The sequence below is a fragment of the Stegastes partitus genome, unplaced genomic scaffold (genome assembly GCF_000690725.1).
Source record: "Stegastes partitus isolate 25-593 unplaced genomic scaffold, Stegastes_partitus-1.0.2 Scaffold1876, whole genome shotgun sequence".
In the NCBI taxonomy this organism is placed as follows: domain Eukaryota; kingdom Metazoa; phylum Chordata; class Actinopteri; family Pomacentridae; genus Stegastes; species Stegastes partitus.
In genome coordinates this window covers 113,489-128,608 of record NW_007579607.1, presented here as the reverse complement: position 1 = coordinate 128,608, position 15,120 = coordinate 113,489, and the positions used below count along the sequence as shown (strand labels likewise).

At 43.9% G+C, this 15,120-nt stretch overlaps 1 protein-coding gene across 1 annotated transcript in view; it reads left to right on the top strand.

Moving 5' to 3' along the window:
• Nucleotides 1-5,298: 5,298 nt before the first annotated feature.
• The window catches only part of bmal2 (basic helix-loop-helix ARNT like 2), a 20,311-nt gene continuing 10,489 nt past the window's right edge, over nt 5,299-15,120 (top strand). Inside the window, exon 1 of the mRNA XM_008302778.1 lies at nt 5,299-5,721. Coding sequence (XP_008301000.1) covers nt 5,322-5,721 — 400 coding nt within the window. The 5' untranslated portion in view covers nt 5,299-5,321. The remainder of the gene's footprint in view (nt 5,722-15,120) is intronic.

The following is a 15,120-nucleotide window of genomic DNA, read 5'->3' as shown; positions in this document are numbered from 1 at the left end:
ATTTTCATTTTATTCAGAGGATATATAGCAAACATGAAAAACGTAAGCATATAAAAGGAAAAAGCACATTGTTTTGTGTCTTCTCTACAAATGATGCTGACATCGAGAGCCGGTGACATCACACGGTTGGTTAGCTTTGCAACTTTAGTTAAAGACAGACAGTGAAAGACAGACAGTGGACAATAAAGACAGTGAAAGATGGAGCCACAGATGAGCCAGTAGACAAGGAGAGGCCACTACTGCACTACTGAAGAATGAATTTTACAGGGTTAAAGCCATAAAACAGTTTTGGTGCTTCTGCTACAAACCCTGGAGTCAGAGCATCAGGACTGTTCTCCGTTTCAGTGACTTTACCTCTATAAAATATATTCTTATATCCAGGATTACTGCAGTAGTGGCCTCCCTTTCTCTTCTGATGAAAAGGAAAACTTACAAATGCTCATTTTGTTGGAATACACACCATGGAGAGTTTAGAGAGGTTTTGTTTATTTTCCTCATTCAATTTTTTAATGCTATTTTTGTTATCTTTTTCTAATGCCTACGTATTACTCTTGTGTTATTTGTGGTGATTCTGGATGGGTTTTGGATCTCTGCTGTTTTTCCCTGTGCGTTCGAGTGAGTCTTGCAAGCTGTCACGATCGAGAAGATCATCAACCCCTCGACTCTGTCCGGTTGGCTCTCCCGGATGCCATGAAGATTCACCCGACCTTTCACGTGTCTCGGCTCAAGCCTGCTTCCTCCAGTGATTATGGTCCTCCGGCCATTCTGTGGTGATTATGTTCACTGTGTGTTTTGGATCCCTGCTGTTTTTCCCTGTGTGTCCCTCCTCGGAAACACAAGGTGGATCTTCTCCCTATGCAAGCACCTGTATGGGAAATCACCCTCCTGCACCGCCGCGACAACCCGCGCACCCACCCCAGATTCCCTTAAATAAACCTGTTCTTCCTTTTATACCCGTTTTGGGTCCCACCTCATGTCCTGCCCAGTATAACAGTTATTATTATTTTCTATTACCCAATCTATTCTTCACATATTGTATATTATTCATTTTATACTGGTGCACAAAATAAATACTTGTGTAAGAATATACAAAAAAAAAAAAATTGAATACAATTAAAGGGGAAATGAAGGACAGAGGGCGCTATCATCTGAGAGTACCATGACCGATGACTATTATTATTATTTTCTATTACCTAATCTATTTTTCCCAAACCTATACATTAATATATTCATGTATAGGTTTCTACAGTATGTAGACGCAGGCGACAGTGCTGCTATGATGAGTATGACAGCGTACTGTATATTATTAATTTTATACTGGTGCACTGCTGTTCGTCGCTGGAGTTTAAAACGGCGGACTGCTTTGGTAGTGGAGGTCTACCCACGGGGTCAAGCAGGCGGAATGACCTGTAATGAAGTCGACAGCCACCGATGCGAGCGTAAGACCCACACAGGTGACACCAACCTGCCAGGCTGCTTTCAAAGCGCCTCTACCACAGCGACGCCAAAAACTTTCCTGAACTTCAGCAGCTGGAGCGTCACTAGCTGGTGTATCTGCTTGTTTTTCATTTTCAAAAACAATCAAAGCTTCATCTCTGAAGCTCTGTACACCGCTTAGTATACTCTCCTCCTGCTGTGCCTCCAGCTCAGCCCTAAGATCACGGATTGATTGTTTCATACCGTCTCGGGCTTCGTACAGCTCATCAATCAGCTCCTGTTTGTGAACAATTTGGTTGTTTTGTTCAGTGATGAGCTGCTCTTGATCCCACATGACTTGCTGAGCCTCCGTCACTTGGTGCTGAAATTGTTGCACAGTCGTCTTGAGATTTGTGATCTCTTGACGTTGACGGCTTCCCTGACTCTCGGCTTTGGTCAGCTCCTCAGCAAGGTTGCTGGTCTGATTTTGCAGGAAGTCGTTCTTTTCACGGAGCTCATGCACAGTTTTCCTAAACCTTTCCAGCTCTGCCTGATATTTCTCCGTCAGAGATCCCGCATCGGTCAGCTTTTGGTTTTCATCGCTGTGGACCCTCTGAGCCTCTTTTAGTTGGCACTTGAGGAGAAATATTTCTTCTTTCAGACTTCTGTTCCGTCTGTGTTTCTCCTCAGTCAGATCTTCAAGCTGGGCCCTCTCAGCACTCATACTCTGGATCTTCTCGATGAGGATTTTCTCATTTTTCTCCAGAGTACGAACGTCTTCCTGCAACCTGTCACTCAGGGCCTTTTTCGTCTCCTTCTGACGTTCAGTTAGTTTCAGCTCAGCACTGATGTTCTTTTTCTCCTGACTCAGAGACTTCCTACTCTTCTGCAGATCCTCCAGTTCAGCTAAAAGGTTTTGGATCTTGAGCTCCTGTCTTTTTGTCAGGCGTTCAAGCTCATCAACCTTTTTCAACTGCTTGGTGTTGTCGGTTTGGTTTTGCTGAACATCATTCAGCTGGTACTCAAACTGACAAGCTATGGCCCTCAGCTGTTCAATCTCTGCCTGTTTTTTGGCATACACAGACTGAAACTGAGCCACCTCAGTGCTGAGATTCTTGTTCTGCTCTTTCAGAGTTTTCTCATTGTCCTGAGAACTCTGAAGTGCTGCCCTCAGCTGTTCAATCTCCTCTTGCGTAGAGCTCAGAGATTGAAGTTGTTCCGCTTCAGTGATGCAATTCCTCTCCTGGTCAAACATGATGGATCCGAGTGTTTATTAAGCTGAAATGAATCGTACAGTAAATTTCTACAATAACGAATTTCTCAGTAAGTGGTGTAAAATGTGGCTTACTTAGCTCAGGGCTGGTCAATTTAAGGACTCTTGCTGCCAGAATGTGACATCATTATGACATCATAGATTTTCCTTTGATGGTTCAAAGGATGGTTCCCCTCCCTTTCCTTGACATCACAGATGATCGATGATGTCATAGATTGTCCGGTGACATCATCACATGACATCATCACGTGTTCCAGAGGCTACGTCCTCCTTGGGCTCCATTCAGCTAGTTTCAGCTCAGCACTGATGGTCTTTTTCTGTTCCTTCAGAGAGTTCTTACTCTCCTGTAGATCCTACAGTTATCTCAGCTGCTTTAACAACTCTGCAACAAGGAAGCACTTTTAAAATCGTCCCAGATTTCAAGATTGGGAAGCAGATGTCTCACGAACATGCGCTCACTTGGGAAACTGGCCTTGATGGATGCTTCAGCTTTAGCTTAAAAACTCCCCACAAAAATGCTGAGGTGTCACATCTGTCCATCTGAGCTCAGCTGCAAATCGGTGGAGCAGTGCAGGTTTTGTTTATTACAACAACCAAAGCAGTCAGTGTGAGTTAGGATTACTGAGCCACTGTTTGACAGTGTGTGTGTGCATGTATGTTAAAATGCGCTAACAGTATTCACAAAGTTCACACCTTGCCTGCTTAAGTTTCCCTTTGTTGTGGCTGGTGGCCAAAAGGTGTGAGTGCGGGACCAAAAACGAACAGCGAGCAGGATAAAGGGTCAGCAGGCTTATCTCAGGGAATCCAGGGAGTGTGGGACACCGGGAGGCAGGTGAAGGGATCCGGGGAAGGTGCGCTGTCGCCGCGGTGGTGCAGGCGGGTGATATCTCGTGTCCGTGCTCGTGAGACGTTCTCCCCATGCGGGTGCTCGTGCCAAGGGACGATCTAAATCCATGATTCCGTGGCGCACAAAAGGGCTGGCGTAGCGAGCTGGAGAAGCTGGGCCCTGGAGCCGGTGAAGGAGACGCACTGGTAGAGTTGGCAATCATCTGGCACTTGCGCACAGGTGGAACGGTGGCTTTATCCAGCGCGTACTGATGAGATGAGCTGCAGCTGTGCCAGCGCAGAGCGTCCTCCTCCAAGCAGCTCCGCCCAGGCCGAAAACAACTCCAACCGCCACACAAAACAACCACCAGCCATATACAAACAAAAACACTGAACACAGCACAATCACCACATCCTGCTTTGTAATGGGTCAATTCACACCACTCTTCAAATGAGTGTTATTTCTCAGAGACCTTTTATGCTGAATATCATTTTAAGTGTAGCCCTGTGATAGCCTGGCCCCGCAACCCTAGTGAGGATTAAGTGGTGTATAAATAATGGATAGATGGATGATGTGCTGTTGTCATTGTTTAAACTGATCTGCTGACAAAGACATGTTGTACACATTGAAACACAGCAAACACAGCATTCATAGCTACGTTTCAAGATAATTTCTTCTTTCTGTGTAATGGAGACTGTTTGGGTCAGTGGAGCTTTTTGAGCCACTGAAACTTGAGCAGAAAATTCAAGACCTAAAGATAGCAATGGCTGGGGTCAAGGTCAAAAAAGACTACCGTAAACAACAACGTTCAGAGGATGAGCTCCTTAAAGTGCAAACTGACCTGCAGGATATTAAGTCTGAGGAACAAAGAGATGACAGTCCAAGCTGCAGAACTTTAGCAGCTGGAGACTCCTGCTGCCAAAACCTCAGAGCCATGCTGGAGATTACGCCTGAGGAACTCAGATGAGAGTTTCTTGGAGATTTCCGGTCGCAGATCCTCACCAGCTGGATCATGGAGATGAAATCCTCCTAAAAAAAAATGTAGCTGCCCAACCTCAGCAGCTGGAGACACCCACCGCTGAAACTTCTGCTGCTGCGGGTGTGTTAGAACCACTGATCCACCTTGCAGCCCACAACAGCACTAGTCCACATTAAAACAAACTACACTCCATCATCTTATGTCCTATAATAATAATACTATTATATGATGTAATAATGACCATGATGTGCAATATTTTTCTAAACCCATGCTGTACATATAACCTATACTGTATACTGTATATATAACTTATCTTATTTTTTATACTTAAATCTCTTCTATTTTTCTTTTTTTTTGCTCTTTATTTTGTACTTTATTATGTATGGCACTGAAGGAGCTGCTCTCAATCTCATTGTACTTGTGTATAGTGACAATAAAGGCATTCTATTCTATCTTATTCTATTATAACTTCACATGAAAATAGAATTTTTCATTAGTTTTTTAATTCCTTCCAGATAATCCCAGAGCAGAAAAAATGGGGCAAATACAGCTGAATATTGTTGGTATTAATGTTGGATGTTCAGTTCTGGCCAGGAAATAACTAAAACATCCCTTCCACAGGAGAAATCCAAAAAAAAATAAAAAAATAAGGAAAATTAACTATTTAAAAAAAACAACAACAACAAAAACTACGTATTTACACCATTCATACTTTATTTTATTTTTTTCATTGACCTTTAATTTCACAAACTCGACATGATTGTTTTATTTCGTTATTGTTTATGCGGCTATATTTACCTGATGGAAACATCTCCACCGGCCTCGACATGCAGGCAGCGGGAGCCCGGAGGAGCTGCGGCGGTGCCTCCGGTGAGCCGGTAGGAGGAGACTGTGCTCTGTCTTCCGCGTTTCCCCCGCTTCTCCTCTCTGTCCTAATTGCACCGCACTCTGCTACCTTTGTGCACGTTTCTGCGCCCTCGCACTCTTGTTGTGTTTTTTTTCCTCCACCTTGGAGAGGAAAAAAAAAAACAAAAACAAGGCGGCCGTACAGCACCTGGCGTCTCCTCTCCAACCTGTGCTATCACCACAAACACTGCCTGGGAGTTAGTCGACCGCCTCATCCATGCATTGTCGTCCCGGGCCCCAGCGCACCGGCTCCGGCTCCAGCCATGTCGGCCAGGAATGCAGCGGCTGGCGGCGGTGACAGAGCGGGAGGCGAACCGGCAGGTAATTAAACACGACAAAGAGGCAATTTGGCGGGTTGTAATGTTCACGCGTGGCAAACAACTCGGGAAGGTGCGTGTGGGTGTCGATATTCAGCAGAACCAGGGGGGAAGAAGAGCGGCGGTGTTTCTGGCAGTTTCTCTCCGGTTGACCGTAACTTTGCGCTATTCCAAAACTAGGTCAGTAGATCAGTAGAGCAAGCTCGCCCTCGAACCGCAACACGGTTTATGTAAAGGCTGCACGACGGTGTTTTTGTCGCACAGCCGTCGTTATGCACATAATATCACCGTGTTACATGTTGCCTGTCAATAACCGTAACGTTATTTACATGTGGACACCGTTTACCGTCCGCTAACCCGATGTTAGCTTAGCAAGCAAGCGGCGGCGGCGGCGGCTAAGGCCTGTTTACCGGAGCAGCGTTCTCAACCGAAACGAGGTGTTTTCACGGCTCCGGAAAGCTCGTTTCTTCTGGTTGTATTTTGACACTTTTAAAGTCGGTGTTTTCTCGACAGAAGTGCTGTGAAAGCAGCGGCGGTGCTTGCGGTTGTTTAGGCCCCACTGTTTGATCGCTCGCCCCCCCGACGGCTGAATTAGCCGTTTTTTCTCTCGTCCTGTTAGCCCGGACGGAGCAGCCGTTAATGTGAGTTATCCGGTCCGTTCTGTCTCACGGTGTGTTTGCACCGCAACCGGCTGCATGTCAAAATAAACCGAGCAGCCTTTTATTTTGAATTTTAAAACAAACAAACACTCGGCTAAAAATAACCCAAACAGCGTCGTGTCATTTGCCGAGATAAATGCGCGATAAATTCTATGGATGAACCCGGTGACCCAGAGTGGAACAACATGGTTCCTCCAGGAGACTGAACTGCCTTGAATCGAGACATTTGCATTTATTGGGATAAACACTCTGATCAACATGCACTCAGTTCAGCTGTACATGTGTGACCTGCAGCCTTAACCTTGATATCAGATCAACAATGCAGTAGAGCTCCAGTAAGGATGTTTTTCTTGTTTAAAAAAAAAGATTGTCCAGCTTCAACTATTAACACATTTGTCACTTGTGTAGCTCAGAGAGTTACATAAAAATGTAGGTCAAGCACCATCATTAACTTGAGTTATTGCTGATCGGCTGATTTCCTCAAATTCTGCTGCATTAGGAACCAAATGCGGTAGTGATGAATTAATAATATGAAAGACCGATGGTTTGGTACAGAAAGGAAGCTCTTACAATATGCGTGTAGCAAACAGATTGTGTTATCTTTATGGCACTGGCTCATAAATCTGTAATCATTACAGGAGGAGATATTTGAAGGCAACAATAACATGCGTTGGTTGCTCAGAAGTGAACAGATTTTTTGTAAACAACACAAACTAATAGACTGCAGAGTGTGTCAGTGCACTAAATACTCCTGTGAGAGATTACTACTGTTAAGCTGTTATTACTAAGCATACAGCGACGTGAAGTCATTCATCACAAGACTGAGTACAACCAATTATGGCTGGTGGTCTTTCCCCCCCATTCACAATTACAGCATTTGGGGCTTTCAGACGCTCCAACATCAGCAACATGTGTCTTCTCCCATGTTCACAAGATGTGAGTCAGAAGCATCACTGTCTGCTCGGCTGCATCCTTTTATTACAGTTGAACTGAAACTACACTTTCACACATCAAAGTCTGTGTTGAACCGAACTGCGAAAATACGTACAAATATACAGTTGTGTCATGACTCTGGTGGTTGCAGGGGAAGCTGCTGGTCTTGTAGACGTTCTCAGGATGTGTCACTTGAGTCAGCATCAGCACGTCTCGGTGTCAGGCAGGCAGCGTGAGGCTACGTTAGCAGTTATCACACCAGAATCTCTCTGAGCTATTGGTACATGAATGTGCAGGAGAAGAGAGATGATATCTGTGGCTCTGCTGCTTCGCTTTTCTCCTCAGAACCCGGTTCTACACCTTTCTCCACAACACATGCCGTCGTTATCGTACTTTCTATTGGAGATTGTGTTTCATGCATGCGCAGTAGATCTGTGTCTATGTACTGCAGGCATCTGCACTATGAGTCAAATCGAAATGACCTATTTGGGTTTTCCAGCACATGGGCCATCAGTGCTCTTTTAGCAAAGTGGTTGTGCGGAACGTCCGTGCGGCCGCAACAAATTGGACTGTAAGTGACCCTCTGATGGCAAAGTTAACGTCATTCGAAACCTTGCGTACTCAACGATGCAGAAAGTATGTCGCCTTAAAAAGTGTCTCAGTGGGTAGAGTGCACGTCACGTATCTGCAGTGTTTAGTTTGATTGTAGTTGGAGACCTGTGTTGCTGTGTTGCCTGTAATGCAATCCTCATTGTTTCCTGTCTTTACTGTTAACTGTCCTATAAAGGCAAAGGGTGACGATATTATATGATTGCAGTGCTCGCCAGATTGTTCTTCGAGGCCTTTTTGCTACCAAAATAATAGACATAGTTTGACTGTTCTGTGGCAGAGAGTGGTCTTTGTGTCCTTGGTTTTTCCTCAGAATAGTGACAAGTGGAAGTGATTTGGAAGAACAGTTGCATGCAGGAATACAACATTATAATTAAAAAATAAATAAATAAAAATTGAAATCGATAATCCAACAAAAAAGCTAACAGGGCTGCCTTACTGCTCAATCCGAATCCTCTGCAACAGCTAAAAGTTTCAGTGTGGTAAGTAGCTGCTCGGATGTTGTTGTTGTTTGTTATATAAAGAAAAATCTTCTTAGTATGTACAGTCGTCCTCAGATTTATCCATACCTTTCCATTAAAGAAAAGGCTAAATTCACAATAGTCACTGAAATAACTAGAAACTGAAAAAAATAGTAATAAATAAAAATTTGCTAAATTATAATTTAGTGAAATAAGACATTGCTTTTGAATTGTGGTTGAAAAGAATAATTTTTAAAAACTGTCCTGGACAAATTGGAGCACTTTGCTGATGAGCAGTGGACCAGAATAGCTGTCAACAGGTGCAGAAGTTTGATTGAGAGTCACAGAAAACACTTGATTGCAGTGATTGGCTCAAAGGGTTGTTCAACAAAACATTAGTTTGCGGGTCCCATCATGCTTGTTTGTTTATTTGTTTTTAAATATTTCTGCTGAACCACAATTCAAAAGCAATGTCACAATTTTTATTACATTTTTGTTTATTATTACTTTTGTCAATTTCAACTTATTTCAGTGACAGCTGTTTTTTTCCTTCTTTAATGGGAGGGTATGAATAAATATGAGGACGACTGTGTATATTGTTGTCTGAAATATGGACACGCCCATATATGTACACCTACAGGACCTTTCAAGGGCCCCACTACCACCTGCATATATATAAATGTTGTCCAAAACATTTTGCCAAACCAGTCTTCTAGTCCCACATAAGTAAATTCTAAACCAAATCCGAGATGTTGCAGCCATGCATTTCCTGAATCCTGTCTGCAACTAGCATCTAAGCTCTGTGTGAAGTGCATGCTCACAGTGTGAGAACGCCCAGCCGGTAGCCACGCTGACAGCTGGGTCTGTGCCGACCATACGATGTTTGCTGAAAGGATTACTCGATCCAGGATTCATTGCAGCTGAGATGACAGCAGGTGATTTCTCTGCCTAATGCTCCTGTAGTAGAAAGGATACCTGTGTCTGCAGCGCACGTGAGAAAAGGACTCTGGATTAGTTGAGCAAAAATAAACTAGACTGATTTGATCGCAGCTAATTGTAAAAGCCAATTATGCTTCTTTTTAAGGTGAAATTGAAATGTCGAATAATTTTACCAATTTTCAAAACTCTGCCAGAATATTTAACTTAGTTTTGGGTCTCAAATAAGTAAACTCTGAACAAACTCTGGGATGGTGCAGCTTCATATTTCCTGAATCGTGTCTGAATTGACCCATATATGACTGATCCATTCCAGTTTGTTAAACACAGTGGAAAAGCAAAGCTGAACTGGCCACCTTTGCCCTACAAGGCCTCATAATGTCGAGGACAGTGCCAACGTATCAGTCATTTATTGGTAAAGCAGCCTTTAAAATGATGTTGTGTGGCACTGCCCTGGTCAAAGGTGCAACATTAGCAGGATTTTTTTTATTTTTTATTACTGCTTATTGATTGTATTTTATCAAATCAACTCACGTTTATTGTCATTTTGTTGTACATACACAGTAGTGCAGGCACAATGAGAGAACGTTTCTTCAGGATTATTCAACCAGCGAGTTTTGCAGAATGCATGTCTGGGATAAAGACACTAAACATTCACTGTCGCTGTCTCCTGAAGGGGGCGCTGTGTCCATGCACGCTGCCATTCATTGAACATGGCGAACCTCTTCAGGTCCTGGTAGGTCTTCAGGGACACAAAGACGCACATGATGGTGTGACTATGGTGAAGCTGCAGATGCTGCCCAGAGCTGTCTGTCTGTCTGTCTGTCCGCCTGGAATAATGTCGTCCCCTCCAGCTGTATGCTGTCATGGAGCCATGTTTCTGTTAAAGCAGACACACAGCAGTCCCTCCACTCTCTGTGGGTTTCTCTCAGCAAACGTAGCTCGTCCAGCTTGTTGTGGAGGGAGCGGGCATTGGAGAGTAGGAGGACGGTCCTGCTGGTCTGGAGGGGTTAGCCTTTAGCCTAGCATGGATCCCGGCTCTCTTCCTCCTCCTTTGTTTACGTTTGTGCTGTTTGCGCTTCCTTCTCTCTCGGGTAACTGCCGGCGTAGTCTCTGATCGGACGCCATGTTGGTGTAATATGTCCACATCACAACCAATCGCTGCAATTCCAGCACCGTTCACTGTCCTGATGTCCAGCAAAGTCTCCCGGCTGCAGGTTTTGCGAAATGAACGTCTGGGATAGACAAGACCCGTTTACTGTTGATGTCTCCTGAAGGGGCTGCTGCGTCTATACGCACCGCCATCACCATGGCATATTTATTTACAAGCAAAAACAAAAATGTCTCTGGTTTAAACTTGTCAATTATCAAGATTTGCTGCTTTTCCTTTTCACATATGATGGAAAGCTTAATGTAAATGGTGGTTTTGACTCGAGTAAAACAACAAAAAATGATCCTAAGTTAACTACTGAGTGGAATATTCTTCATGTGTTTTCCGGTTGTTGTTTTTTTTTTCTCAGCCCACGTATGCATTCAGTAGTATTAAATCATCAGGCATTTAACTGCTGCGTGCCATAATAGCATAAAGGTTTAATGGCGCCGTGAGTGTTATCACATTAAGCTGCTTAGCTGGTAACAATTGAAGAATGTGGATATACTGGGCAGATCCCCGGTATGTGCATGATTCATTTTATTAATGTGAAGTAGGCAGGCACAAGGTAGCTCGTGACCTACTTTGACCACACAATTCAACTTTTTTTTTTTCCACATCTGTGCTCAGTCTTTTTTTTTTTCTCTGCACATCATTGTTTTGCATAAATACAAACACCCTGCAGTTCCATTTCTGTAGCTGTTGCGAAGTTGTTTTAAAAAATGAACCGATAGACTTGAAACGAATCTAAAACCAGTGGTTTCTTGCACCCGCTATCGCTACGAGCAGGACGCACAAGGTGTGGGGTTATTTCAGTGCAGCAGATGCTCATTCAGGTATTTACTGAATGAGCAAGTTAATGAACACGTGAGCTTAAGAGAGGGATTGTGTGAGCTGGCAGAGGGATGTATGTATGGCCTGATGTCTAGTCTGCTACTTGCCTTCTCTGTAAGTATATAATCCAACAGATCTTGACAGGGAGAGCAGGATTAAAAGTCAGATTGCTGTTGATCTGTTAATGACTATTTGGGTCACGGGGTCTGTAGAACACAGTTAAAAATAGGTGTCATGGATATAGACCACATTTAGCGTGTTTCCTACCCTTCTCTCGAGTTTCTCTCCCGCTCACGCATTCACGTAGCTCTGAGGTCATGACTAAATCATCGTGTTGGTGGCTCATGTCGTGCCAGAATAGACTGTGGAGGTAAAGAGATGAAGGCAAGCTCCACCACAGCAGTTTGGACTTTAAAGGGGAAATGAAGCAGTCAGGTTAGCATAATTCACTGCATGTATTTCCACTCTGATCAGAAGATGTAGAACCGTGAAGAATGTCAGTATATTAAAGGAAAAAGAAGTGTGTTTTCTCCAAAGAGCGCTGCCATTTTGCAGCACAAAAACCAGTGACATCAGAGTGGTTTGGCTTCACAGGTGTAAAGACAGAGCTGTCCCGTCAGTGTTCCACTTCACCGGCTATAACGTTCGCTCTACTGACCCCCCCAGCATACTCTAAAAACAGCCGTACAGCGGCATCCGTCTGCCGCAGGGAAACGGCGCTAAGGGGCAAAGTGACGAGCTGTAATCGCCGACACCTGTCACAGACGCGTAGCTGTTTGATGAAAACATCATCACTGGAGTTCAACACAACGCCTCTCTGAGTGTCTCTCACCGAGCACGTTTGACTCTGAACACCTGTCGTCCTCCAGCCTGCAGAGTTGCTTCACATCTTTGCAGAATCAGAGTTATCTGATGGAAGCCTGGCTAGGCAATATAGAAGCCAGATTCCATCCATCTATCATCTATACACCGCTTAATCCTCACTGGGGTCCAGGGGGGGCTGGAGTCTATCCCAGCTGACTCAGGACCTACGGACAATTTAGAATCACTGATTAGCCTCAACGTGTTTTTGGACTGTGTGGGAGGAAGCCGTAGAACCTGGAGAGAACCCACGCTGCACGGGGAGAACATGCAAACTCCACGCAGAAAGATCCCGGGTGTCCTCACTGGGACGCGAACCGGCGACCTTCGAGCTGTGAGGCAACGGTGCTAACCACCGTCCCACCTTGCAGCCCCTAGGAGCCAAAATGACTCATAAATAAAAAATTAACGACAACCATTCTATGCACCCGAACATGATTCCTTCACCAGAGCTCAGAGCTGATGCTAACAATCTTAAAAATATTTCCTACCTTGACTTCATGTTTTCCAAAGCAGCCAATCAAGACTCCAAACTTTACGTAATCCTCAATTATTTCCAATTTAGTTGTTTTCCCTTTGCAATGTGTGCAAAAAGCCTTTCAGCTTCCTTTCCCTCCCCCCCAAAAAACCTACGAAAAACAGTAGCATCAAGAAGAAAATTAAAGTTACCATTGCATCGTCTCGGGCTGCAGCTTTAGCTCAACCGATTGAGCTGGTGACCCATGTATAGGGGCTATAGTCTCCGATGCAGTGGCCATGGATTCGAATCCCGCTCATGGCCCTTTGCTGCAACCCATTCCCCCATTCTCCTCCCCCACTTTCCTGTCTCTCCTTTCACTGTCCTATCTAATAAAGGCCAAAAAAAAAAAAAGTTACCATTGCACGGTTTCTACGTACCACTGCTTCAAATGCATACACCAGTGGGTTTACAGTGGTCTCAACTGGCCTGTCAGTGTCATCTTGCTTCATTTTAACTGGAATATGTTCAGCGTGGTTCACAAATGCTTCACTGACAGAAGCAACCAGCAGCGTGACGACTTCATCATCACTGCCTTCGCTTAATAGAAATCAGAAAATACATTTTTCACATCAGTGGTTTACTTTTTTCTCATATATTTCAGCACTACGAATGGTTTTAAAAAAAACACACGTTTCATTTCCCCTTTAATAGTTTCTGCTCATACATGCTGGCATACAGTCACATGTATGTATGCATAAAGAACTGTATTCACTGATGGCATGCGGGCGTGTTTGACTAACACTGATGGATTGTTTTAACTGGAGTGATATGCAAAAGCTCTGTGTGGACCGCATGCTAGCACAGCGTCACGCAGCCTCAGACCACGCCGACATCTGGGTCGATGGTAGGATGTTGGCTGAAAGGATTATTCTATCCGGGGTTCTGCTCTCAGTTTCCAGTGCAGCTGAGATGACAGCAGGCGATTTCTCTGCCTAATGCTGCTGTAGTAGAAAGGATACCTGTGTCTGCAGCGCACGTGAGAAAAGGACTCTGGATTACATGAGCGAAAATAAACTAATCTGATCGCAGTTAGCTGTAAATGTAGTTTATTTATGTCACTAGATAATAATTTTAGGGTATAGTTTTGTGCTTCCTGTTACCATTTTTGCTGTTTTTATGTGGACTATAAGGAAAATAAATAAATAGTTATATGTCAGTCATATGCAATAATAAAAAGCTTCCAGCTGTTTTCACGAGTCTTGCATCTGTGAGAGAGTTGTGTGCAGCAGTAACTTTAATTACAACTAATTAAAAATCTCTCCCACATGAAGACCGGATTGATTTAACAGCAGGTCACATGGTTCTTTTTCTGTTAGTGAAGCAGCAGCTGAATTACCATCAAACGTGGAGACAATTGTAAGTGTTTAGGAAATCATTAATAATCTACACCATGAGTTATTTGCACACTTTGATAAGTGGCTAGCAGTTTAAATGTAGTCGTGTTTATTTGTGCGGTATTATACGCCAACTGATGTGTCGTCTGCGGTTGCATGAATGACAAGTATTGCACGCACCAGCTCTCTGTTGGTGTGGAGGGCCTGTCTGAATGAATTACTGGTGGAGCTCGTAAAGGTGCACACAAAGCCCGACGCTTCTGCAAGTCAAGTTACAGCAGGTACACCTGAACCAACCAGTTATATCTGGTGTTTGCTGTCGCTCCGGGGCTTATCGTGGGCACGTGGGCTCGTTAAGGCGATGCAGAGTCAGTGCTTCACCCTTTGAAGGAGGCAGGACGGCTGCACGTGCTGGAAAATTGTACTCAACTCAAAGGACTGTTAATTTAAAGACATTTAAGTAAGATAGTATAAAAACACATTTAAGCTACAAAATAAGTGCAGTAAACGCTTTATAATCCCGAAGAACAACACTAGAATCATAACAGGCCTTTGAGGAGTGACAGTGACAGTAGAAGCAATGAGTCTGTGTTTCCATATTTAAATGAAATCTGCTTTTCTGTCCAAGCAAGTTTTGCTGATATGCTGAGTTGCATTATGATTATTTAAAAGTCAAGCTTTCGTTGAGTGTGCTTATTTGTAAACCCTCAGCATGACGGATTTCCTAAATTGCTACTTTTGCTAATTGCAAGTTTTGATCTGAAATCAGTAGATCATTATTCTGGACTCTGATTTAAAAACAGCGATTGTGTTTATTTACTCACCGACATGAACAACATGAATGAGTGTGATTTGCGCTCCGTGAAGTCCACTGCAGTCTGCTCAAGGTTTTCTACTGTTTATTCACAGACCTTTTTATAACGTACCCTTTTAACCGTGGCTCCTGTAACAACAACATGCTTTATTTTACAACAATTGTGCATTTTGCTTCCATGGTGAGGCTGCTCGGCCCAGCCTTGTCATGACCACACCCATTGCTACTCGGTGGTTAGCACTGTTGCCTCGCAGCAAGAAAGTCGCTGGTTCGCGTCCCAGTGAGCACATCC